General features: G+C 47.9%; 1 protein-coding gene across 2 annotated transcripts in view; it reads right to left on the bottom strand.

The window, feature by feature from the left end:
* Positions 1-290: 290 nt before the first annotated feature.
* Znf592 (zinc finger protein 592) overlaps positions 291-27,163 on the bottom strand; it is a 44,703-nt gene continuing 17,830 nt past the window's right edge. The window contains exons 1-9 of one of the 2 annotated variants that reach the window (XM_004623325.2): positions 26,566-26,636; positions 20,899-23,138; positions 11,235-11,413; positions 4,861-5,037; positions 4,481-4,640; positions 4,108-4,395; positions 3,821-3,933; positions 3,390-3,525; positions 291-2,129 (exon numbers count right to left, since the gene is read on the bottom strand). In XM_004623325.2, coding sequence (XP_004623382.1) covers positions 1,608-2,129; positions 3,390-3,525; positions 3,821-3,933; positions 4,108-4,395; positions 4,481-4,640; positions 4,861-5,037; positions 11,235-11,413; positions 20,899-23,118 — 3,795 coding nt within the window. In that variant the 5' untranslated portion in view covers positions 23,119-23,138; positions 26,566-26,636 and the 3' untranslated portion in view covers positions 291-1,607. Of the gene's footprint in view, positions 2,130-3,389; positions 3,526-3,820; positions 3,934-4,107; positions 4,396-4,480; positions 4,641-4,860; positions 5,038-11,234; positions 11,414-20,898; positions 23,139-26,565; positions 26,637-27,163 lie in introns of those variants that run through there. The other variant, XM_023710644.1, reaches the window with a different exon arrangement.

The following is a 27,163-nucleotide window of genomic DNA, read 5'->3' as shown; positions in this document are numbered from 1 at the left end:
CTCATCTGCCTGCCCCTGGCCACCACTGTTTCTAAACAGGAAGGGCTCTAGCCACTGTATGCCCCTCTGTCCCTCCACCAGGCCTGCTCTTGTGACTGGAACTGGGGTCTGGAGCTGGTTCTGGCTCCGCTGGCAGCTGGGGGGCAATGAATGGCGGCCTTGCCAGGAAGAGCAATAAAAAATGCTAGATGCCAGAGACTCTGGAACTGAGGCAGCACCAACCTTCCCTGCTGCCATTAGCATTTCACTAACAATCTGGCACTCGATACAGGGAGGAAAAACTGTTCGGGTTTTTTTTTTTCAATTGTGAAAAGGTGAGGCATATTTATCTGACTTAATTTATAACTGCTACTCATGCCTCCCGTGAAAGATCACCTCTAAGAGGGTGGTGAGCACCATTCCGGGGGCTGCACTGGAACTGCAGGGCCAACCTCAAGGCCAAGGCAGCCCCACCTCTGTCTCCGAGTCTACTCCTGGCCCTGCCACACTGAATTCCCTGTGGCAGGGGCAAAAGCAAGGTCTCTGATGTTGCAAGGAAAGGACAGAGTGCCTCCTCTCCACCCAATCACCCGTGAAGGGTTTCCATAAGTATCAAATTCCTTTGCAGGAAAGAGCGAGACACCTCAGACAACTTGACACCCGCCCAGGGGAGACCTTCGAGGTGAATGCACTGGTACTAAGACCCTTCTCAAGTCTCTAGAAAGTAAAGAAGCAGGAAGGGCCCTCGGCGGGAACAGGGAAGAGTGGCTGACTTGGAGAGGAATACAACAGCCTGCCTGCATGGTAAGAAGAGTTTTATTGAAATATAGTCTGAGCAACATGAGTGCAGCCAACAGGAGGGCTGGGCTGCCAGGCAGAAGCCTCTCTAATGGCACAGGAGCAAGAACACACACATTCCCCCAGCTATGCGCCCAGGCCTGCTGTCAGGGACAGGAGCAGCTGCAGAGCAAAGACCCAGCACCCAAAGGGCCTTCTGAAGGGGCCTGGCTCTCCAAATCTGTCTGCTTCGCCCACACCTCCTGCTGTCCCTAGTTCCAAGCAAAGGTGTGCTCAAGTTTCCCACCCACAGAGACACCAGGAGCCAGTGTGACAGTTAGTTCTCAGGACTGTTTTGGGGGGAAAGAACCAGAAAAGACAGGAAGGAAGGTCAAGGTGACAGAGGGCCCTTGCCAAGCCAGACTAGGGAGTTGCTCTGTCACAGAGCAACTGTGTTGCACACAGCCCCCTCCCCTCCTTCGCAGGCTCTGAGAGGCCCCTCTGGCTGAAGGCAGCAATGGGGACCTCCCAGACAAGCACAGACTCAGAGTTTGGGGTGCAAGCTGAGCTGACAGCATTGGGGTGGGGCCATAAGCAGCCTGGGGTTAGAAGGACACAGACAAGAGTTGGGTACCAAGAAGCAGCACAAAGCCATAAATAACAAGCAAATTTCACAGCCAGGAGCATCCTGGACAACCCCACCCTTCCTATGGCTGGGGACATTGAACACACCGCAGCTCAGGGCACAGTGGCCACACTTCCAAGGGCACAGACTTTGCCTTCCCTGGGTCTGCCAGGCAGTGGGGAACGTTGGGGCCACACCCCGGCCACACACCCTGCCAAGCCTTGGGTCACACCTGAGGGGTCAATGCAAGGCTGTCCTGATCCTGAGAGGCCTGTGGCTGGCTCTGCACATTCTGAGCCTGGTCCTCTGCCAGGCTAAGGCCCAGCAGTCCCCTGGCCTTGGGGGGAGCTGACAAAGGCCCACCGGCACATTCTTTCAGTCCATTCTCTCTGGCCTCCATGGCCACCTCCTCCCCAAAGCCCTCCTCTGGCTCGGATGCTTCCACCTTCACCTCCACAATCTCTTCCTCTTCCTCCTCTTGCTCTCGCACTTTGTGGACAATGAAGAGGTGGCGACTGAGAGAGCTGGCAGAGGTGTAGCACAAGCCACAGAGGAGACACTGGGCTGTGGAGCTGTCTGCCTGGTGCTGAGGTATGTGGCTCTGGAACTCCAGCCCCGAGTCCGTAGCAAAGCTACATTTTGCACACTGAAAGAGGGATTTGTGCCTTTTCAGGGGAGGGACAGCTGCGCCATTGCTGGTGCCTGGAGAATCCCCTGCTCCGCTGAGGGGTCTTTTCAGATGGTTTACCTGAAAGGAGAGATGTATGAGCAGAGCCCCAGACTCAATCACCACTACCAACGGCCCGATGGAACCACTCAGCCTGGCTCACCTAGCCCTAAACAAAGCTTTGGTTTGGTTGGTTCCAGTTCTGTGGTTTTGGTTTGGTTTTTGTTTGGAGAAAGGGCCTCACTCTGTGAGCCAGACTAGCCTGGAACTTGCCATCCTCCACCAGAATGACAGGTGTGAGCCGACATGCCAGCCTCCAGCTCTTTATTCCTTAATTTCACAGATATTTGTGGCATGAATTCGAAATATATGGCAGCAGTGGGAAGGACTGACACAGAGCACACTAAGTCCCTCTTTTTATTCCCCAGCCTCTGTCCAGAGAGTACTACACTGGTGGGGCTCACTGCCTATACAAGAAAGCCTGTGTGTATACACAGGACTGTTGTCCTCCACTGAGTGGCCACATGCCACACACACTTCTTGTCACCTGCAATTTTAGTTGATAGTTCAGACACAGAGGGTGGGCTCTCCTCACCGCAGCACAGGCCCACCAAGGAGGTGAGGTCCCTGCCGCCAGCATTAGGCTGAGTTCCAGCTCTGTTACTGCCATGGTGCTGCAGCGAACACTATGAACACGCTTTACACTGAAGGCCAGTGTTCTCCAAAGGGACAAACCCCAGAAGCAGGATACTGGGCAGGGCGCATTCACTGGGGGACAGGGCAGAGAAGCATTTCTCTCAGGGACTGATGCCAACAAATCAACTGATGCTCACTACTTTGTGTGAGAAGAACAGAGAGCAGCTCTGAGTAGCTGAGTCCCAGGGGCGCCCAGCCCACAAGCAGCCCTCTACTGGCTGGCACAAGTCTGCTGTGGCAGGGAAAGCAGGCTACTCTCTGTGTTCCTGAGAAAGAGACAGCATATGTGGCAGTGATGGGTCACAGGCCAGGGGTCTGGAGAGCAGGTTCTATGATTAACTCTTCCCAGGATAAACAGGACAGGGAGGGGACTTGGCCCAGTACCACCTGACAAACTGACAAGACTGCTCTGCTCTGAGGTCAAGGCAGGATAATGTGCATAAAAGCACCCCAGGGTCCATGGAGAATGGCCCATGTAGAAGCAGGGAGCTGCACTGGTGGGGACACTGGCAGCACAAGGCTAAAGAGCTGGCTCCTGAGTCTCACCAAAGACTAGAAGACCATGCTGAGAGAAGTGGTCACTCTGGTAGCTGCACGGCCCCACCCTCTTGTGCCTCTCCAGCTGCAGGCCAACGGGCAGCTCACCTGAGGGGAATGTCTGCCCGGTGGTCTGACTTTGGACGTCTGGCTCAGATCAGGGTTCCTGATCCCGTGCATAAGGCTGATGTGGCTCTCAAGGAGGGAGGGCCGAGGGAAGCTCGGAGGGTCCTCAGTGCAGTACCTATAGGACACAGCCAAGGCCACAGGCGAGAGTCAGCTGCAGGCTCCTGTATGCACCCACCTGGACCCCACACACTTGACCTCTGGCCCTCACCATCACCTTGTTCCCTGCTCACTGCCCAGAGGTGCCAGTTTAAGAGACAAGGACATCCCACAGCAGGAGCAGTCACCAGGAGGCACTCAGTCGCACTCCCACAACCCTCTTACACCGCAAGGCCCTTCCCTGGGACAGGCTAGGGCTGGAGTGAAGCAGGCAGCATGCCAGTGCCACGGGGCCCTCACCCCCCCACACTCACCCACATGTGTAGACCTTCTTCACTGTGTCGTGGTTGTTGCGGATGTGTTTGCGCAGGGTATTGGGGGTGTGAAAGGACTGCTCACACTGCCGACATGGGTACCGCTTCAGCGTCTAGGGAAGGTCACAAAGGTCAGAACCAGTTCATTCTGGAAGGAATATTCTCAGGTGATGCCCTTAAGAGCTGCAACACCCACCTTGCACATGGCACCAGAGCCCAAGCAGAGGCTGAGTCAGCAGTCCTACACTCACTGGACGAAGGCCAGCTCACTACGCAGCTACACTTACCCGCCCATGGCTCTTCTTCATGTGGGACACATAGCTCTCTCGATCAGGAACCCACTCCTGGCACTCCTGACAGGTCCAGCCTGTGCTCCTCAGTCGGGGCCTGGCTTCAGTCCTACGATGGCCTTCCGACCTGCCCCAGCGGCCTGAGGACAGGGAGCTACCTCGGGCAGCCACACTAGCAGTGGGGGGCTCCATGGGCACTCGAGAGCCAGGGCGGCTAGAGGATGTGTCCGCTGCAGCCTGCAGGCTGGAGAGCTCATCCACATTCCGGGGAACACCATGGGTGCTCTGAGGATGGGGAGAGCGGTTACTGATGGGGCAAGGGACAAGAGGCCCAGCATCAGACCCCCGGGTCCTGCCCTGAGCACCCCACCTTGACATGCTGCATCAGTTCAGGCTTCTGCAGGAACAACAGTGGGCACTCGGGGCACTTGAAGATGCCCGCCTGCGTCTTGCTGGCATTCTGGTAAAAATGCTGCTGAATGTGCCTTTTCTTGTTGAAGACCATCTCACAGGAGCACTTATAAATGAGCCTAATGAGACAAGTCCCAGGGTGTAAGGTGACCACGGCTCTGCTGGCAGAATCACAGACCCTCCACCCCTTCTCTGCTTTCTCCAAGCCAGCACGAGGCCTAGAAAGCCCCACTGAGTGCCTGCCTGGGGTATTGTTGGCAGACTCCAAGGCCTGGCCACCAGCCTCAGCATCCCGGGTCCATCCCGATAGCCCCCAGGGCCGCAGCTCGCTGCACTCACTGGGAGGGTCTGTGGGGCTGGGTAGGGTGCTGGGTGGCGCTGTGGTCCGCAGTGCTGCTGGCAGTCTTGAAGGCCATAGAGCAGAATGCACATTTGTGGAAAACCTGGCAGTGTCGCTCCTGGATGTGGCTTTTCAGCAAGGCCAAGGTCAGATGGACAACACCACAGTGGATGCACCTGGATAAGAGAGGTGACATGTCAGACCCAGAGGAGCTGCTACTGGAAGAGAAGACAGAGGCAGGGTAGAGTCACCTTAAGGCCTGTCCCTAGTCATTTGTAAAGGCTTCCCTCCTCCACACCATATCCTGAGCATGCCTATGCAGCTTGTTACTGCATGGGCGCCAAAGATGCCTGCAGCCCAGTGCCACACCAGCAGAGAACCTTCCTCCCCTGTCCAGGGGACATCCTTCTGTATACCTGAAGCCTGGAAAGGAGAGGACTGCTCACTGGCCACGGTCTCAGGTGAGTGTGAGGCCCCCTGCAGAAGTGCAGAGAACTGCACCGGCCTCTGCTTCCCCAGGCTGGCACGAAGCAAGCAGGGACAGACATGGCGAGTCAGAGAAAGCAGTGCTCCGGGTGCAACCAGATGGAGTCACATATCTCAGAGAGCAGGAAGAAGCCCCGGAGAGCAGAACTGTCCGGGGACCCTCAGAAAATGTGGACACTGACCACATTTCAAGCATTTAAAAGCCACACATGGCTGGTACTATTCTGGATGGTGTGCCTCTGAAGTGTTGTGACACCTCTTAAGCATAAAGTGGCTGGCTTTGCACTTGCTTTGTTTTGAGATGTGATACTGGTAGGACTGCCCAGGTTGGCCTTGAACTTGTAATCCTCCTACCTCAGCTTCCCAGGTAGCTTGGATGACAGGCATGTGCCACCATACCTGGCTCAACTTTTTATTTCTTCTTTCTACCAATCCCTATCTTCTGAGTTTTGTTTGGCAGGTAATTATTTTTATAATATATGAATAAAGAACCCAGATCCTCAATAAAAAGTTACCTTGAATCATTTCTCTGAAATTGAGGTCACATGAAACTCTTCAACCTCAAAGCATCTCTACAAACTTCCTTCTCTCAATGTGATAAGCCTGTCCCTGTCCCCATCCTCAAGGTTCCCAGTGCTTCTCACCAGTTCAGCGATTCATCCAGTTGCAAACACGTACAGATCCCCTCTAAGAGGAAACACCTCCCATGTCCCTGCTCTTTACATTCCTTTAGTGCCAGCAGTTATTCCTTCCTCTATGACCTTGACAGCCAGTAGGCATTCGAAAGAAAGGCTGCCACTCTCCTGAAAGAAGGGACAAGTCAGGTGTGGTGGTGCACACCTGCCATCAGTTTGCTGTGAGTTCTAGGCCAACCTGAGCTATGCAGTGAATTCAGATCAGCCTGAACTACATAAGTAGACCCTGTCTCAAAAAGAAAAAATAAGAAGAGACAAGATTTCACATAAGTAGTCTTTGATTCCTGAATATTAACTTTGTTATATTAGCCAATTTCACAACACACATAAATCATCCCAGAATCTTACAATCCTTTTTCTTCCTTGTACAAGTGGAAGCTGGGTGGTAGGGGACTACAGGATCATCTCTGTAGTCAATTAGCAATGAGGGATAGTTCACAGAACCAGAATGCTGCTGGCAGTGAAATCTACAAGCTTTCTTTTTTTTCTTTTTCTTTCTTTCTTTTTTTTTTTTTTTTTTTTGCGGAACCGGGAATTGAACTCAGGCCCTTGTGCTTGCCAGGGGAGCACTTATTCTACTGAGCCATCTCCCCGGCCCCTACAAGCTTTCATTATTGTCTGTACATGCTGCAAATTACAAAAATTTGTCTTTCTTTTTTTTGGGGGGGGAGGGCACTGGGACTCAAAATCAGGATCTTGCAATTACCAGGCAGGCACTGTACTGCTGAGCTACATCCCTGGCCTGTAGATTATACAATTTCTGCACTAGTTACTTATTTTATTTTCTTTGCCATTAAACAAACAAGAACAAAAACAGTGAAACTTGAGGATCTGGGTTCAATTTTCAGAAAACACATAGACACAAACTGCTAATACACACAAATGCTTCCATACTACGTAAAACATCATGATGAAAAACCTTTCAGAGCTTTCAATGATATAAACAGTCTGCTGTGGCATGGGTGTCATAGGTTTCCCACCACTGCTACAAATTAGGAGAAGAAAAAAATCCACACATTTCCAAATTCATTCAAAGTGGCCCAGTACACTTGATCTATGTAAAATGGTTCTCTCTCTTTTGGGAGCAATTTGACTAAATTCTTACAGAAACAATATAAATATACTCCTCTCAAATGTCACTTTAAACCCATTTGATACGGTAAAAAATGTTTGTTGAAAAACTGCCTGCAATCCCAGTGCTGGGAGGCTGAAGCAGGAGGATTGCTCTGGAGTTCAAGGCCAGCCTGGGCTACAAAGTAAGTTCAAGGCAAGTTGCATAGTGAAACTCTGTCTCAAAAAAGAAAGAAAGGGGCTGTGGAGATGGCTCAGTGGAGTAAGTGCTTCTGTGGCAAGTGCAACGGCCTGAGTTCAATCCCTAGTTCCGCCAAAAAAAAAGAAAGAAAGAAAGAAAGAAAGAGCAGACCAGAGCAGAGCATCCACAGCAGGAACACAAGGGTGAGGGGACACATGGCTCCAAGAGCACCAGCCCCGTCAGGTGCACACAGTGAGGACAAATCCAACCTCATCACAGGACCTTTGACAGCTTTTCTTAAAAGAATGTAAACAATTATAGAATAACTGTATTTTGTGAAATATATAAAAGTTTCAGAAGAGAATACAGCCTAAGACATTTAAATCTGCTAATGGTCACAAATAAGAAAATACCATGATTAAATAAAATAAGGAGACAGACATTCTGCAAAGTGAGGCCAAGAAAAAGGACCTAGAGATGAGGGTCAGGGGTGGAGGGAGAGCTCAGGGCATCCCGAGTCCTGCATGCACCAACTCCCCACAAGGAGTGCAGAGCACCACCAAGAAACAGGAAAGATAAAAGACAGGGCTGGGGATGTAGCCTGTGACACAAATACCTTCATGACAAGGGCAAGGTCCTGAGTTAGGTTCCAGGATGGGAGGGAGGGAGGGAGAGAGAGGGGAGAAAAAGAGAAAATGAGTCAGGTGTGGTGGTGCAAATCTGTGATCCTGTAATCCCAGCACTTGGGAGGCTGAGGTAAGAGGAATGCTAGAAGTTCAAGGCCAGCCTGGGCTATCTACTGAGTTCAAGACCAGTCTAAACTACATAGTGAGACCCCATATAAAAAAAAAAAGTGGGGGAACAGCGAGATATCTCAGGAGACTAAGCACCTGCCTAGGGAAGCTCAGGGACTGGGGTTTGATCCTTGTCATAAGATGCTGCACTGGTGCACTGAGCCGGAAACAGTCCTGGGGTGGGGTGCATGCACTGGAAGGCTTGAAAACAGGAGGCTCACTAGAGTTCAAGCTGCATAGTGAAACCCTGCACAAAATGCATTTATAAAAAATAGGGGATGGGGAGATGGCTCAGTGGAATAAGCGCTTCCCTGGCAAGCACAAGGGCCTGAGTTCAATCCCCAGTTCCACCAAAAAAAAAAAGCAAAACCAGTCTAAACTTTCTTCCTTATGTCATCACTGCTACTCCCCAAATTACCAACAAAGAGCAGAGCATACAGAATTCTAAAATATATATTTTGTCTCCTTTTTTCAATTGTTTGCCATTTTTCTGTTAACTTCATATATGTATATATATATATATATATATATTCCCCCTCCCCCCCCCAACCAGGGATTGAACTCAGGCCCTTGCATTTGCCGGGGAAGCGCTTATTCCACTGAGCCATCTCCCCGGCCCCATTATATATTTTTTTTCTTCTTCCAAATTTGCATGCATATATCTGGTAACATGAATAACTAGTTGGAAGACAACACTATGCATTACAACAAATATTGTGAAATTCATATTATTTTGTTAAGTGAAATTCTGCATCAATTATTTTTGCTTTAATATTATTTTCTACACTTAAAAAATCACTAAAAACATTAAAAATCACTAAAATATATATAATGTGTATTGCTATATTTCACATAAAACGTATCCATTGCACAATGATATACATATTTAATATGTCTTTTTTTTTTACACTGTCTTCAAGAAAAAACAAAAATAATATAAAACAAGACAATATTGTATAGGGGACTCATGTCAACAATTTCTGACATTGCCAGTGAAGTGGAAGACCCAATACTATTATGGACTGCTGAACTCTTTTTAGATTATTTTGCTAAGTTAACACACCTATAATATTCAAATAACGGAACTTAACAAAAAAAGGGGATACAGATGAATGTCCATGTTGTATCTGTGTATTCAAAGTGGTTAGGATAGATATATAATTACATTCTCTTAATGAATAGAACAAATAGGGATTTGTTCTAATGGTGTTTGTAGATAGGATATCATGTCCGCATCTTGTACAGCAATTAACCACTGGGAGGAATGTATACAATGTGTTAATTATTGAAACTGTCCTACCAATTTGATTTGAAACTGTCTCATTGCTATTTGTTTATCAATAAAATTATGGGAAAAAAGGACAATATTATAAAACTCTTGTAGCATTCAGTGAAGTGGAACATATCCATCTTTTGGGAATTTAGTAAACAACATTAATGCCCCCAAAATGAGGAGTACTTACAAATGTATATATGGGACTTCTGTCTAAAATATACACAAAATACTTATAGCTCAATAACAAGATAATGATCCAATTTTTAAAACAGGAAAAATCTGAACAGATATTTCTCAAAGACACAAATGGCCAATAAGCACATGAACAGACACTCATGCTCAATACCATCAGCACCGGGAAAAATGTAAATAAATAAGATACCAATTCATACCCACAAGGACAACTACAACTACAGAATCTGACAAGAGCAAATATTAACAAGGATGCAGAGCTCTAACCCTTTATATACTGTATGAATAAAAATACAGAGCAAAACAGGCTAACAGATTCTCAAGAAACTAAATATAAAAGCTATGATTTGAACCAAGGATTCCACTCCTAGGTATATCCTCAAAAGGAAAACACAGGCCTGCACAATAACTAATGCATGTATGTTCATTTTCAGCATTATTCATAAAAGGGAGGAGGTGGAAATAGTGCAAATACCCTAAGGCCGTTTTTCCATTCTCAGGCACTGTTCCTCACAACCCGACAAAAACTAACAAATGAAGATACTAGAGCCCTCTGACTTTCAAGTCTTACAAAAAGGCTGGATAACTTTTGAAAACTAGAACATTTGAAAATATTGCAATTAGTAAATTATCAAAATAGTATTTTAAATTTAGTATGCCACCACAATAACTTTGTGAGCAAACTAAATTTATATACTTTTTAAACCAAATAGAGAGCTGGGGAGATAGCTTGGCAGTGTAAGTGCCTGCCAGGCAAGCACAAGGACCCTGGTTCTGCATGTTGTGCCAGCCCCGGAACCTCAGGCATGCTGTGCTGGCCCCAAAACCAGGTGTGGCAGTGCACTCCTATAATCCCAGTGCAGGGGAGGCTGAGAAAGGAGGATCATCATGAGTCTGAACTTGTGTAGCAAGATCCTGCATCAAATAAATAATAAAAATAAAACCAAATCGAGGACCAGGGACATAGCTCAGCAGCATAGGGCCTGCCTGGATAGTGCAAGGTCCTGAGTTTAATTCTTGGTACCAAAAGAGAAAGGGGGGTGGGGTGGGGAGGGGAGGAGATGGGGAGGGTAAGATATGGGATGGGAGGAAGGAGAGGGGGAGGGGAGAAGTGGAGGTGGGGGAGACAGACAGACAGAGCAGGTACACTGGCACACACGTACAGTCCCAAGAGAAGGCTCTCCTTGGAAGGCTGAGGCCAAGGTTCACTTGGGCCCAGGAATTCTAGGCCAAGCTGGGCAACATGGTGAGGTCCCCATCTCAAAACAATCACCCCAAAATCTTCCTCAAATTCTTTTCTTTCTTTTTGTGTATGGGGTACTGAGGGTCAAACCTAGGAGTACTCTGCCACTGAGCTACATCCTTTTTTTGAAATTTTGAGACAGGGTGCCCAAGCTGGGCTTGAACTTACAATTCTCCTGCCTCAGCCTCCTGAGTAGCTGGGATTACAGTCTGCACCACCATGCCCACCTTCAAAGGCAATTTCTTAGTATTTCATTTTTTAAAACTAATTTTCTGCCCTTTTGCTCTCTATCCTCTAAAATATAAGTCTGTCTACATACCAACCAACATCCCTGCATCACTAGACCTCTAAGACCAAAAGTCAGTCTAACGTTCCAGACTAGGGAAAGGACTAGTCATTGGGCAATGCCAGGACAAGGAGCTAGGCAGCACCCACCTGTAGCCCACCTTGCGGGCATAGTGCAGGCAATTCTCCTTGACATGGGTCTGGAAGTAGGCGGAGCGACAGAGGACGCCACACTCCGGGCAGCAGTAGGGGGACTTGTGCGCATGAATCCGCTGGTGTGCACAGAAGCTGCACTGGTTGGGCAGCAGCATCTGGCACACCTGGCATGTCTAGGAAAGAACATCAAGAAAGCAGGTCATGAGATGACACAGCCCTGCAGCTTTCCCATCCCAGCAGCCTGGTTCTCCCAGGATGAGTTTAAGAGCCTCTTCCCCCAATTTCTCTACTTTCCAGCTTTCCTAGGACAGTGGCAACACTCAGACCTGGTTCCAAGAGTCCTCACTGATGCTCAAGCAAGTAGCACGTGCCACCTCACAAGTTGCAGAGGCCTGCCTGTTCTCTCTGTGCCTCCAGGACTGCAGCTGCAGCTGTCTCATCACACAAAGAACCCAGGTGGACCAGAAGACGTCAGCAGCACCCTGCGATGGCTGTGCTGCCTGCTTAGTGAGGAGGTGGCACCTGTATGACTGCCCGAGAGGGCCACTGACCCAGAGACAGAGTAGGTGCTCAGGGGACAAACTGTCAGGGAAGACAGGGAAAAATCCTCCGCTTTAACTAAACTGTGCAGAGTGAGAGACTCCCCTGGACAAATAACCCAGGGTTTTCAACAAATTGTGACAGAAAAGGCAGGCACAGAGAGAACAGAAACTTATAGAGATAAGCTGTGATGTAGCTCAGTGTGGATCAACTGCTTAGTGTACACAGGTCCTGGGTTCCAGCCCCAGTGCCAAAAAAGGAGAAAAAGTTTGGGGGTTTTTGTTGCTGTTTTTGGCAGAACTGGGGATTGAACTCAGGCCCTTGCCCTTGCCAGGCAAGCACTTATTCAATTGAGCTATCTCCCTAGCCCAGAGAAAAAGTTTTAAGAGATATTTTCAACCAGTTGGAATGCACACCTTTTGACTGAATCTTGACTCAAACAAGTGAGGGTAAAAAGAAGACAATTAGAAGACATAAATAGTAACTTCATGATATTAGGATATTTTATAATTAAATTAAGATTTAGTAAGAAATTATTAATTTTTAGATGTGACCAGGTATGGTGGTGCATGCCTGTAGTCCCAGCACTTGCAAGACTGAGACAAGAGAACTGCCACACATTTGAGGTGAGCCTAGGCTATGTAGTGAATTCAAGTCCTGCCTGAACTGCCCAGCAAGATCCTCTCTCAAAAATTGCTAACTTTTTAATATGATGTCATGTTTTTAAAGAAAGTAAGTTTCGGAGCTCATTATAAAGCTCTAAATTAGAGTTTGGTATAAACTAAGAGCTTGTTATAGTCTAAAGGACCCAGAGTGTCCACCAAAGGCCTATGTATTAAAAGCTTGGCCCCCAGCCTGTGGCATTATGGGAAGGAGTGAAACACAGAAGATCTTTTGGTCAGGGTTTGGTGGATCCCAGCCTCTTCCTCTTGTTCCCAACCTGCTCCAACATAACACCAGACACAGGTGGCCCTTGCACTGAACCCTCCAAAACCATAAGCCGAAAGGAGCTTGTTGGTGGTATAAGGTGATTGCCTCGGATATTTGTTACAAGTTTTTTTTTTCTTTCTCTGTCTTTCTTTTTATGTATTTAGTTAGTACAAGGTCTACAGGATCTCACTACACAGAGCAGACTTGTAGTGAGCCTCCTGTTTTCAGCCTCCCAAACGCTGGGATTACAGGCACAAGCCACCACACCCTCAGCCTGCCCCAGGGGCAGGGCTGACACGGAAGGCCAGGGGTCAAACCTCCGACCCCTGTGTCTGCCTAAGCAAGTGCTTTAATCTGCTGAGCTATCTGGCCAGCCTTTATGTAGTTTTGTTTCAAGTAAAAGAAAACTACATACTACAAACTAGATGTACATACTGATGTATTTAGCTTATATACTACATACTAAAGTGTTTACAGATGTAATGATACTTGAATCTGTTTAAAAATAATCTATCCGGGAACAACCTGTTCAGGTCTCCCTTCTGTCCTTCTCCTGGACAGAAGCTTTCTTTTTCCCAGTAAATATTCTGCTCTTAACCTCCATCTGTTCCTACAATTCATTCTTTGGTTTTAGAGAACATGAATTTGGTCCCAGGCACCTTTCAGGTTGGGAACTTTATTCCCCTATATCACTTGAGGGTCACCCACCAAGATTATTGGATGGAGGTATGAGTTTGCTTTTCTTTCATAGACTTTTTCTTGACTCGTTTAGGTAACAAATTTTTATGTTTCAAATATTGAAACAAATGCAGCCACATACTTCCCTAGGGATGAGCATCAGGGATTGATATTCTAAATAGGTTTCAATCACCTTGAAAGAGCCCAAGTCACTAACCCAACCCCCAACAGGAAGAGACCCTGTCCCATATTTACGCCCACTTGCTATGTGACTCACTTCCCCCATTTGATTCTGATTTAATCAATTTTACCTAAGCAATGGTGCTTATAATCTCATTGGTTGACCACTGTTTTGTCCCACCTCATGCCCACCTAAATTCCCATGCTCTCCATCTTGGACCTGCCTCACTGCATAGTTTTACTCTATAAAAATCCCTGGAAGAGATACATTCCCGGGCAACCCACTGGAGTCCCTCTTCTGTCCCTCTCTTTGACAGAAGCTTTCTTTCCCCCAATAAATATTCTGCTCTTAAAAAAAAAAAATAATAATAATCTATCCATCGGAGAATGGCAGTAGGCAAGAAAATAGAGTAAATGGAGTCACAAATTGACAGTTATTAATGGAGGATGAATTAAAACATTCTCTCCACCTGTTTTTGTTTTGTTTTTTAAAGGCAAGGTCTTGCTATGTAGTCCAGGCTAGTGTTTTTGTTGCAGTTGTCGGGTTTTTTGTTTGTCTGGTTTTTTGAGAAAGGTTCTCCCTATACAGTTCGGGTTGACTTTGAACTCACTTTGTATCCTAGGCTGGCCTCAAACTCACAGTGATCCTCCTGCCTCAGCCCATCAAGTTCTGGGATTATAGGCATGCACCACACACCTAGCTTAGGTAATCCTCTCACCTCAATCTCCAACATGTTGAGACTACAGATATATATCATCCATCACATTCAGTTCTTTCCATTTTTATATATGTCTTGAGACATTCCATAATATAAAGCTTTAGAAGTTTTTTTGGAGTATAGATTTTAGATGCAGAGCAGCATACACAGTGTACCAACTTTATGTAAGAGAAAAACACACGCGCACACGTACGTGCACACACACACACACACACACACACACACACAGGTAACAGGAATATATAAAACTGAAAAGAGCCAGGCATAGTAGCACATAACTGTAATCCCAGCACTTGCCAGGCTGTGAGGCAGGAGCTCAAGGTCAGCCTGAATTACATAAGGAGACCGTGCCTCCACAAAATAAAATAAAACAAAACACCTGCTTTTACAGCTTCATGCCTGTAAGGAAGAAAGGAGCAGAGTGAGAAGGTCAGGATGAAAGTGACACTTCCCTGAGCGTACCTTGTTACTTTTTTACCTTTGAAAACACATACAAATTTTATATTAGTTTAAAAAATCATGCAGCTTGGGGCTGGGGAGATGGCTCAGTAGGATAAGTGCTTGACCGGCAAACGCAAGAACGCAAGGATCTGAATTCAATCCCCGGTTCCGAAAAAAAAAAAAAAAAAAAAATCATGCAGCTTGGCACACAGAGCATGTCTATAATCCCAGCACTCTGGAAGGCTGAGGCAGAAGAATGTCAATTTCAGACCAGCCTGGGAAATTCGGCACTTGGCAAGACCCAGTCAATCAATCAACCAGACTGGGAATGTAGTTCAATGCAAAGGCACTGAGTTCTATCCCCAGTTCTACAAAAATAAATAAGTAAATATTCAGGAGATTATAACATGCCCCTTAGGGTGGTATTATACAAGAAAATAAGTGCCGTGAGAGGAGATGGAGAAGCTGGTACCTTGCAGCACACTATTAAGTGAGACTGTAAAAGGTGTGGCTGCTAAAAATACGATCGGTCCTCAAAAACTGAACAGATTTACCATATGATCTGAAATGTTATTTTTGGCCAAATAATAAAGATTCAAAAGCAAAGTCCCAAGAAAGATACGTTTATACCCAATTTCATATTAGCATCATTTAGACTAGTAAAAACATGGAAGAAATCCAAATACCATTCAAAAGATTAATGGATAAAGATTAATGGATAAACAAAATGTAGTACATACATGCACACAGAACAGGCTCAGCCTTTCAAAAGCAGGGATTCTGACAAAAGCTACACACATGGATGACCTTGAGGACATGCCAAGTGATATAAACCAGGGATAAAATGACAAACACTGCAGGAGTCCACCATATGAGGCACCTAGAGTAATCAAGTTTACTGAGACAAATCAGAATGGTAACTGGCAGGGGCTGCGAGAGGGGATAAAATGGGAGGTTGTCCAATGGGCCAAGGGTTTGAGTTTTGCAAGATGGGTTCTGGAGACTGGTTGCACAACAATGTAAATGTATTTAGCGCTGGTAAACTGGACAACCAAAAATGGCTAACTGGAGGCATGAGGATGATCAGCTGCAGCATCTGTCACCCCATGGCACTGATCATTTGGGTTGATTTAGGGACAGGAAGACAGTTCAGCAGAATATAAGCACTTGCCTGGCAGGCGAAAGGGCCTGAGTTCAACCCCCAGTTCCGCAAAAAAAAAAAAAAAAAAAAAAAATAAGAATTTGAGCAAGGGAGATAGCTCAGTAGAATAAGCCCTGCCTGGCAAGCTCAGGGTCCTGAGTTCAATCCCCAGTACAAAAAAAAAAAAAAAAAAAAAAAACCCTAAGGCATTTGGGTTGATTTGGCTGCCCTGTGACTGGCTGTCCTATTCCCACCTCACTGCCCCATGTGTGTCCCTCCTGAAGCTGGCTTCGGGTCAACAAGATGGCCACCCCCAACAGAGGTGGGCCATCTCCTCAGTGAAGGGTATGAGAGAAGATGCGCTCCCTGCTAGAACCTCTACACAGCTCTCAAGGGATGGCTAACTAGGAAACTTCACGTGTATTTACCAAGATTTAAAAAAATTACTGGAGCACCCAGGAAGCTTAGGCAGGAGGATCACTGTGAGTTCCAGACCAGCCTGGGCTACAAAGTGAGCTCAAGGCAGCCTGAACTGCATTAGACTAAAAAAGATAAATAAATAAATAAAACAAATTAATGGGCTGGGCACAGGGAAGCATACCTATAATCTCAGCACTTGGGAGGCTGACTGCAATATCGAGGCCAGCCTGGACTACACAATGAGACCCTGTCTCAAACAAACAATAAAATAAAATCATTAGGTAAATGATAGGGAGCTTCCCAGGCATGGTGGTATATGCTTAATCTCAGCTACCCAAAAGACTGAGGTAATAGGATCATAAATCCCAAGCCAGTCTCAGCAATTTAGTGAGTTGTTGTCCCAAAATTCAAAAATTAAACTCGGCATGGTGACGCATGCCTGTAATCCAAGCACTTGGGGAGGCTGTGGCAGGAAGACGGCTGTGAGTTCAAGGTCAGCCTGGGCCACAAAATGAGTCCAGGCCAGCCTGGAGTATGCAGATAGAGTCAGTCTGTCTTTTAAAAAAAAAAAAAAAAAAAATTAGCTAAGTGTTGTGGTACATACATACCTGTAATCTTGACACTCAGAAGGCTGAGAAAGGAGGATCTTCATGAGTTCAAGACCAGCCTGGACCACATAATGAGTTCAGGGCCATCCTGGACTGCATAGTAAGACCCTATTCCCCCAATTTTTTTTTCTTAATTTAAAAGGCTTGGGAGGGGGGCAGCCAAATAGCTCAGCGGATTAAAGCACCTGCAAGCAGGAGCAGGGGCCAGGGGTTCAATCCCCAGGCCTGCTGTGCCAGACCCATCCTGGGGGTATGCCAGGACAGCAATGGAGACTGGGCATGATGGTGCACACCTGTAATCCCAGCACTTAGGAGGTTGTAAACAGGAGGATCACTACAAGTCTGATGTAGTAATGAGACCCTGAACATCCTGTAGACCCTTCCCTAAAATACAAAAATAAAAATAAAAGGCTAGGAGTGTAGCTCAGTGAGTTTGACTTCCAGTACCATAAGAAAAAAACTCTATAATGAAGGAATCAGAATATCACCACCTAAACTCAATAATCAAGTTAGTATCATTAAAAAATAATCCGGCACTGTCTCATTGCTGTTTCTCAATAAAATTACGGAAAAAAATTGAAAAAAATAAACTATCCAATCAGAAGACCCTCCCCCCCAAAAAATAATCTGGCATCTGTGCCTCCTGCAACCATGACAGAGGAAAACAAAAACAACAAAAAAAACAGCCAGTCTGGCTTTTGCTTGCTTGCTTGCTTTTTCTTTGTTTTTTGAGACAGGGTCTTACTAGATAGTCCAGGCTGACCTTGAACTTGCAGTGATCCTCCTGTGTCAACCTCCCAAATGCTGGGATTACCCCTTCATCTTCTTTAAATATTTATTTATTTGGTATAGGGTCTCACTACGCAGCTCAGACTCAGTGATCTTCCTGTCTCAGACTCCAGAGTGCGGGGGCTACAGGCCTGTGTCACCACGCCTGGGGTTCTGGGACCAGCACAGCATGTGGTACCAGGGATCAAACTTGGGTCCTTGTGCTTGCCAGACAGGTGCTTAGACTGCTGGGCTATCTCCCTAGCCCCTATCCCTTCATAGGGGGAACTGCATCTCAATCTAATTAAATTGCTCCCTTGTTCCCTCCTTCCTCTCTCTGTCCCTCCTACCTTCCTCCTACTAACCAACACTAAAACTCTATGCAGCTGGGCACAGTGGCACACACCTTATTCCTGGCACTCTGTGAAGTCAAGTGAAGAGGATCAAAAGTTTGAACCCAGCCTGGTCAACTCAGTTACTTAGCAGGACCTTGTCTCCAGATAAAAACTAAAAAGGGCTAGGAATGCTGTTCTGTTCCTTGAAAAGAAGGAAAGAAGTACTCTAAAATGAAAAAGAAAAAAAGTGCTCTGAAAAGAAGTACTCAGCAGTGGTCTGAAAAAAGGAGAAATACATCCTGCATGCAGAATGGGCCATTTCAGGGGTACAAAGACAGCGGCCACAGGCCTAGCCAGGTCTCCTGTCCTCCTGATGGCCCCAATGTGCAGCCTCCCTGCCACAATGCTGCCTCACTGATGCAAGGGCCCTGGCTTCATCCCCAGTACAGCTGAAAGAAAGGAAAACAAAAGAGAGAATGGGAGGGGAGGGGAGGGGAGGAGAATAGGAGAGAAGGCAAGGCCATATGCAAGTTTATCTTGTTTTCAGGCTGCGGATGGGACACAAGGCCCAGAGTGTGCTGAGTTGCAGTTAGTGTTCTTGCTAAATTTTGGTTTGGAAACAAAAATATGGTGCAAAGAGGAAAAATGATCTATATGAGAAAGTGACTCTCAGGACTGTCCGAGAAAATTCTCAGGATGTATGACTCATTTTCTTCAGCCAGACCGTGTTGGATGGGATGCGAAGGCAGGGTCACAGAACAAGTGACAGAGCTGATAGAAACACAGCAGCATGTGGCTTGTGTTTGGATGCTGATTTCAAATAAGGCACTGCGAGGGTGTAGTTCAGTGGCACAGCACTTGCCTAGTATATATAGTGCTTTGGCTTTCATCCCCAGCATTACAAAAAAATTACCAAAAAACAAGCACAAATGTAAAACAATTTTTTAACCAGGGCCTCACATTTGCTAGGCAAGCACTCTACCACTGAGCTTTAAGATGACTTCTTTTCCCTACATTATTGCAAAAGTGTGGACTTGCCTTAGATAATACTAAGGAATATGATAAGGTGATAATGACAATAGAACAAGAAAGAAAAAAAGTTTCCTCCATGTGGACCTCCCCCTCCCAAGGTGGCTGGGGCCATGGGGGAAGATGAGCAGATCCGTTGGGAGGGAGGCAGATGGACAGCACGCAGCTGTCCATGCAGAAGACAGAAATCCAAGCTGCCATCCTGCAGCCCTGAACTGGTTCAGAGCCTGCCTCACACCATCCACACAACCCCTGCCTGGACACTGAAGCCTGGGACTGTCACAGAGAAACCCAGCAGCCCAATGGCCACTGAGGTCAGTTTGAGGTCTCAGAGCTCAAGCCTCAGCCCCCTCCTAAGCCCAGGCCATCTCCATGGCAGCAGGGCATGGGCATGCAAGACTCCAGGGGCTGAGAGCCCACCAGCCTCCCTGCAGGGGAAAAGAGCACTAAAGGTAACAAGAGTGCCTATGTGGGTACCCAAACCCTGACCTCTGCCTATGCAGACTTCAGAAGATGGTAAGACACAGGGTGGAAAACCAAACGCTCTGCCCTGGGTCCACATCACAGAATCAGAACCCTAGCCCCACTTAGGATATCTGCCTGCAGAGCCAGGGAAGAGGGACTGACCACTCTCCATCTGATTCCCTGGCAGGAAAATACCAAGAAGGAGAGGCTGAGAGGTCACAATGACCCTGTGGCACTCTGCACTCCAAGAAACTCAGAGATATAGCGGACTGGAGCTCCCCCTTACTCAGCACTGCGCTGCAACCTCTCCCCACACACCTCAGCCACGAGGCCTGAGCTCAGACTTTTGCTCCTTGTGCCAGCACACCCACCCGTCTCCTCCTCCAAACTCAGGCCCTGCTGAAATGTCATCTCTGTCCCTGTGCCTGCAGGTCACCATAAATTACTGTCACTGAGGCACTTTGTGCAACTAGGTTCATCATCTATTTTAGCCCAATCTCAGTCTGTCCCCCCACTGCAGCTGTTGGGTGGGGACAGTTGCCCTTACTGAGCTGCTGAGCTCTCCCATAGGAAAGTGGCATCCCTCGTGCAGCATGGGGCCCAGGACACAGCAGGCACTGGGAAAATGTGTGCAACCCACTGGCACCAAGACTGGCATGGTCCTGGATGAGCTGAGGTGCACAGAGCGACCTGCTGCCCTCCCAGGCCCTCCAGCACTGGCTGCAGGGGATAGGTGAGAGAGTATGTTGGGAGGCCATCTCTTCGATAGGCCCTGCTACCACAGATAGCCACCAGTGCAGAGTGCCTCCTAAGACAATGAGCTCAGCAAGCATAGCCAGAAATTGGCACCAGCAGTGGTGTGGTCCTGGGTAAGAGGAGAAGGCCACTGAACCCACACATCCTCTACCTGCATCCTCTTTCCTCCCATACCAGCCTGCCACTGGCCTCGCCGCAGTACCCCGAAGGGGAATTTGCAAGACAGCATGGCCATGACAGGACAAAACAACAACTTACTAAAGACACAGTCTTTGAATAAACAGAGTGAGACACAGGGACAGTGACTCACCCACCCAGGTCCCAGGTTCTTTGGGAACAAGCCAGGTTGGTTGCTGACACCTGCCAACCCCCAGGTGGTGATCCAGCCAAGGCCCCACCCAGGCCTGACAATAGGCCCACTGCCCAGAAGTTGCAGACGGAGTGGACCGTGGGGCAGTCACAACCCATTCACCACATCTTCAGGGTCTCCCCTCATTAAGAGCCGGACTTGTCCCCCAGTAAACACCAGGTGCTGTGTCCAGGTGAACCAGAATCTTCTTGTGAGACATCAAGACCCCACCAATGCTCCCGCATCTGGAGGTGCTCCCGGCACCCAACATGGAGCCCTTGGAGCCAGGGCCTGCTTACCAGCCCCTCGGTTTCCTCCGACGTCCTCTGGAAATGTGCAGCCAGGACCATGTAGTCCCGCATCTGCTTGTGACATTCAGGACATTTGGTTCCATACCGAATGAGCCTCACAGGGTCTGGGTAGAGCGGAAAAGCTGGGGGCAGGGGACTGTTGTTGCCTGAGGAGGCACCATGTTTGGGAGATGAGGAAGGAGCCGAGGCCACAGGGGCTGGGGTGCTCGTGGGCACCGACACGAACATCTGGTCAGCGGCGATGGGCTTCACAAGCAGCTGTGAACACTGCATGACGAGCCCCTTGCTCTTGTGGTCACGGGCATGCCGGAGAAGGCTACACTTGTTGAAGAAGAGCAGCGTCTGTGAGCAGAGCGTGCAGAGGGCCTCAATGTGGACACTGCGTCGGCTGTAGTGCTGGCTCAGGCTCTTCTCTAAGGCAAATGCATCCCCGCACTCCAGGCAGCAGTAGCCACTGGCCGGCACATGGATGCTGCTGTCTGCGGGTGGGCTGAGATTGGGTGCGTAGAGGGGAACAGGGTTGGAGCTGTGCAGGACCTTATTGAAGACCTCCACAATCTGGGGGGCAGCCTTCTTCACCTGGTGCACCAGGGGCACTGACATCTGTGTGAGCTGGGGCTGGCTCTGTCTCTGCGTGGAGGATTTGGCGGTCACTGATGCGGCGACGCTGTGGGGGACCAGGTTGAGGTTGGCCAGGTGCACAGCTTTGGGCAGGAGACTGGAGGGGGCCGGGGCCTGCGGGGCTGTGTTCTGTTGCTTTTTGCTCATTTTTGAGCCCTGGGCTGCCCCCTTGGGGACCTGGGGAGCAGAACTGCCACAGGGATATGAAGAGTCACCAGCCTTTGTCACATTCTCATCCCCTTTCCTGTCACCCTGGGGGCTCCCTGAATGTGTGCCTTCCTCTGGAAGGTGCCCCTCCAGAGGCAGGGCTGTGCCCTCATCCCCTGGCACCTCGCCTGGGGCCTCAGCAATGGCACTCCCTACAGGTGACCCCACAGGGGACTTACTTGGATCATCAGGGTCTGGCAGGATCCTGGTAACGGTCCTTTTGATTTCCCCTGATGATGTCTTTATGGTTTTGATTCTGACTTTGGGGATGGCTGGTGGGGAGCTGGCAGCCACAGATGGGGAGCCCCTGCTGCTGTCACTACAGATGCTCCGCGGGCTGTCTGATGGCTTAATGCTTTTCCGAGCGGCCTCCAATGGGCTCCGGGGACTCTTTGGTGACTTGGGCATTTTGGGGCTACCTTTGGAAACCTCTTTAGCAGGCCCTGAGGGATCCTTTGTGTGGCCAAGCTGATCCTCCTTGGTGACACTGGCCACCTTTCTGGCCTGCAAGGCCACCAAGGCTGCAACACAAGAGGACAGCCTGGAATGAGCGGGCTTGAGACGCTGTCTGGGAGGCACGGATGAGCAAGCTCCCAGCTCTGGGGTGGGCCTCTTGGGCTCACTGACACTGTGGCCAGGATGGTTATTAAATTCCAAAGCTTCCCCAAAGAAGCGGCTAGAATCCAGCTCTCTATGGGGCTCTGCTACCTTCTGCCCTCCTTGTGTGTGCTCCTCCTGGCTCTCCAAGGACATAGGCTCAGGCTTGGGTTCTTTCTTACAAAAGTGATCAAACATGTGCAGTTCCGGGACTGGAAACTTGGACAAGGCCTCCAGTACTGGGCCCCCCACAGTCCCGCACCCAGGAGGGGGCGGGAAATAACTGTCAGAGTGCTTGGGCTTTATCCCAAACCCGTTATCTTTGATGGGATCCTCAGACTCCGGACTAGAGATTGGGCTGAACTGGTTGAAGGTGGGTAACGGCTCAGACTTGGGAGGCTCCAACTTGTTAGGGAAATTCCTGGTGCTATCTCCATTTAAGAAAGTGGAGTCAAACTTCCCACAGTTGGGGGGATCTGGAGACAGATCTGGGCCCCGGAAGCCATTGTGCAGAAGGCTGGGGGTGATGTGGTCTTTCTCCGCCTCGAACGACTCCTGGCGACTGGTATTCTTGACAATGACACTCACAGCTGGCACATCTGGGGCGGATCCTAAGTGAGACAGGGCCACACTCTCATCCAAACACATGCCTGAGGGCTTGAGGGGACTCTCATTCTCCTCGTTGGGTGTCTGGATGGCTTCCTTGGCATCAAGGCTTGTGGGGTCTGGGATGTCGAAGGCAGCAAGAAGGTCATCAAAATCGGGGGTTTTCATATCCCCCATGGCTGGAAGCTCACCAAAGGCTGTAACACAAACAGGACACAATCAGTGACCACCAGGGCCACACCAGACTCTGACATTATCTTCACAATGTCCCACATGCACTGCTGACACAGCCATGCAGAATTCCACATTCTACAACAGGAAGTCCTAAAATGCTGGAATACAAGAAAGAGGTGGAAAGACAAACTTACACTTGGTGGCAAGCCTATCTGGCAGGGCCTACAAGTCCCTGGCACCTGTATGGCCATGAGACAGGGTGTACCAGTCCCACACGGCCCAATATACGGAGTAAGCACCCTCTGTGATGAACTGTACCCTAGAAAACAGCCAGCCCACAGTACCACCCTATTTTTCCTTTCTTTCTTTCTTTGTTTCTTTTTTTTTTTTTTTGGGGGGGGGGTACTTTTTTAGCTAAGGTCTTGCTGTGTAGCCCAGGCTGGCCTCAAACTCGCAGTGATCCTCCTATATCACTTTCTGAGTGCTGGGATTACAGGTGTGCACCACCACATCTAGTCCCACTCTTCTCAAGCATTGTTCATACTTCCCCCTTTAGAAAACCTCTGATTCATACAAGCCAGCTGACTGCATCATCCCCTACCTAGGCAATTTTTTCTCTATTCAGCAAACACACTTGATTCCTTGAGATTTTACTCTAAAGTTGTTACTGGTTGATGAATAAACCCAAAGAAACAAGACTCTCACATCTGAGAGCTCAGCGACTAAAGCACCTGATTAGGTAGAGTGCAGCACCCGAGGGTCAATCCCCAGTGTGCTGTGCCAGCCCTGCCCCCAGGGCGTGCTGAGATGGCAACTGAGACTGGGCATGGTGGCGCACGCCTGTAATCCCAGCACTAGGGAGGCTATAAACAGGAGGATCACTACTAGTCTGATCTACACAGTGAGACCCTGTATACCCTGTCCTAAATACTATAAATAAATAAATAAATAGCTGGAAATAAAGCTCAGTGGTCAGTGCTGGGCAACTGAAACTAGGTGTGGTGGTGCACACCTGTAATCCCAGCACTTGGGAGGCTGAAAACAAGAAGATCACTACGAGTCCGATCTATGTAGTGAGACCCGGTACACCCTGTAGAACCTGTTCTAAATACAGGAAAAAAAAAAAAAAAGAAAATAAAAGAAATTAAAATAAATTAAAAAATAAACCTAAAGAGCAGGGTGACCCTCAAGGGGCCATACAGTTACCAAATAGGCCAAGTGACAGTTTGGCAATAGACTAAATTCAACTTTAATGTAATACATGAAAACTAGAACAACCATGCAACTTTAACTTCATGTCCCCACTTCCTTCACCACCCGGTGAAGCACAGCTATAGAACTGCACAGCCAGCAGAGGAGAGCCAGGCTTTAGGAAGAGCCTTCTCAAGCCACCTCACTCGCACATGCATGGGGCTTGAAACTGGCTGGCCCCAACATTGGGGAGGAAGAAAAAGCAACTCCACCCTCCCCTCCCCTTGTGCGGCCCATAACTCGCCCACCTGTTTCCCTACCACAGGTCCTTCCTGGCTTGCACATTTCTTACACTATGTTAATGCTGGAACCATTCAAGCAGATTGGCACAGCTCTTTTAGAAAAAAGTGTACTTGTTCAACAATGTCAGGAAAGTGGCAAACTCCAGAGAGAACAAGAAGCCCACTTCAAGATACTTATCCTAAGAAGAAAAATTCCCAAAAGCCATACACAAAATTATAATGCTAAAAGTATGAAAGCAGTACAAAGAAGCCAGACACAGTGGTGCCTGCCTACAGTCCAGCTCTCATGAAGCTGAGGAGAGAGGTTCACTTTTTTGTGGGAGATCGGGGACTGGGGATTGGACCTCGGGTGCTATCCAATCCTATTCATTTATTTTAAATGTTGAAACTGTCTAAATTACCCAGGCTGGGCTCAAACTTACAATTCTCTTACCTCAGCTTCGGAGACTGTGTGGTATCATGGGATTTAGGTGTACCACTCCCCACCCCCTACCTCCATGCCCAGTTGGGGGGCAGGGGGGGATCAGTGAGGGGCAACATAGCTTGCAAGAGCCTGTCTTGGTGGTGGTGGAACCAGGGATTGAACTCAGGCCCTTGTGCTTGCCAGGGAAGCACTAACTCTGCTGAGCCATCTCCCCAGCCCCCGCAATAGCCTATCTTAAAGAAAAAACAGGGCTGGGGATATAGCTCCAAGGCACAGGACCTGCCTGGCAAGTACAAGTTCTGAGTCTGATTCACAGTACAAAAAAAGAAAACAGCAGCAGCATAGAGGAAACACACACATACACACACACACACACACACACACACACACACACACAAATACCCAAGAAAAGGGGATGATTAAATAACTGGACTATTGCAGACAATAAAAATTCTTTTTTGGGGGGGCCGGGGAGATGGCTCAGCGCAAAGGCCTGAGTTCAATCCCGGTTCTGGGAAAAAAAAAAAAAAAATTCCCTTTTTTTTTTTTCCTTGGTTTTTTTGAGACAAGGTCTCACTGTGCAGCTCAGGCTAGCCTTGGCCACATTTTGTAACCCAGGCTGGCCTTGAACTCTAACCCTCCTACCTCAGCCTTCCATACCTGGAACAAAAATTCTAATCATGAAATTGATATAGCAGTACAGAACATTACATATAATGGGTTTTTTCCCCATAATTTTATTGAGAAACAAATAGCAATGAGACAGTTTCAAACCAAATTGGTAGGACAGTTTCAATAATTAACACATTGCATACATTCTTCCTAGTGGTTAACTGCTGTACAAGATGCAGACTTGATATCCTATTTACAAACACTATTACAAAAAATCCCTCTATTCATTAAGAGAATGTAACTATATATCTATCCTAACCACTTTGAATACACAGATACAACATGGACATTCATCTGTATCCTTTTTTTGTTAAGTTCCATCATCATATAATGTTAAGTTTAAAAAGATTAACACAAAAATACTGTCAGTCTGAGAACATAAAACTATGGATTTGATCCACAATTAAAAGAAAAAATATGCAGATGGTGAGATTACTGCTATATTATTTTCCAAAACTTTTTTTTGGATGTACCATTTTTTTTTCTTTCCTCTCTTTAAAATAAACAATTGATACAGATCAGCGGCATAAGCATCTGCCCAGCAAGCCCAAGGTCCCAAGGTCAATCCTAAGTACCGCAAAAAATAGAATTCAAATACAGTTTTTACTAAAACACACACACACACACACACACACACACACACACAAACATTTTTTCTGGAAGCTAAGAGATTGCTTTTGTAATTTTAAAAAGGGGGAAAAAAAACACTCAGAAACACAACGAGAGCAGGTAGCAGGGCAGAGGCATACCCTTCCTGTCTCAAGGGGTCAGTGGGTCTACAGGTCTGGTTTCCCGTCCCTTGCAAGCCCTCCACAAAACCCAGGCAAGGCGCAGGAGGTCTCACAGAAGAGGAAAAGGTACCTGCCCATAAGGAAGGTCCCCAGGAGACACAGTGCAGGCAAATTATCCAAACAGCCTGGCAGAACACCTTAAGGGGTGGAACTTCTGGGCAGAACAAATGACTGTCTCTTGGTCTAGAAAGAGGACCTGAAGACAGGGAACACAAAAGTAATAGTGACCCAGGAAGTCTGCTGTTAAGCAAGCTACCACGCAGGTGACCATGACCACAACACTCACTTTCGGTTTGTCCTCTCTCTTCCCTTCCCACTTCGCCTGTGCTCCTCCTCTTTCCTTTCCTTTCTCTTAAATGTCCAGGAGAAAAAGGAATGAAGAAGGTAGAGTAGCTTGGTCCCTGGAAAGAGCAGGAAAAAGCAGGTAGGACAGGGTGAGGCAGATGGCTGCAGCCTGCCATGAGAGAGACTGTCCCATCAGAAGCAAGCAGGTTCTCCTCACAGAGGCAGTTCAGGCACTGGCTAAGAACAGGAAGAAGTAAATTAAGTATTTCAGGCTACAAAAGCAGAGTGTGGGGCCGGGGGAGATGGCTCAGTAGAATAAGCGCTTCCCTAGCAAGCACAAGGGCCTGAGTTCAATCCCTGGCTCTGCAAAAAAAAAAAAAAAA

The sequence above is a fragment of the Octodon degus genome, unplaced genomic scaffold, assembly GCF_000260255.1.
Source record: "Octodon degus isolate 3935 unplaced genomic scaffold, OctDeg1.0 scaffold00002, whole genome shotgun sequence".
Classification (NCBI taxonomy): domain Eukaryota; kingdom Metazoa; phylum Chordata; class Mammalia; order Rodentia; family Octodontidae; genus Octodon; species Octodon degus.
This window is presented reverse-complemented; position numbering and strand designations above follow the sequence as displayed.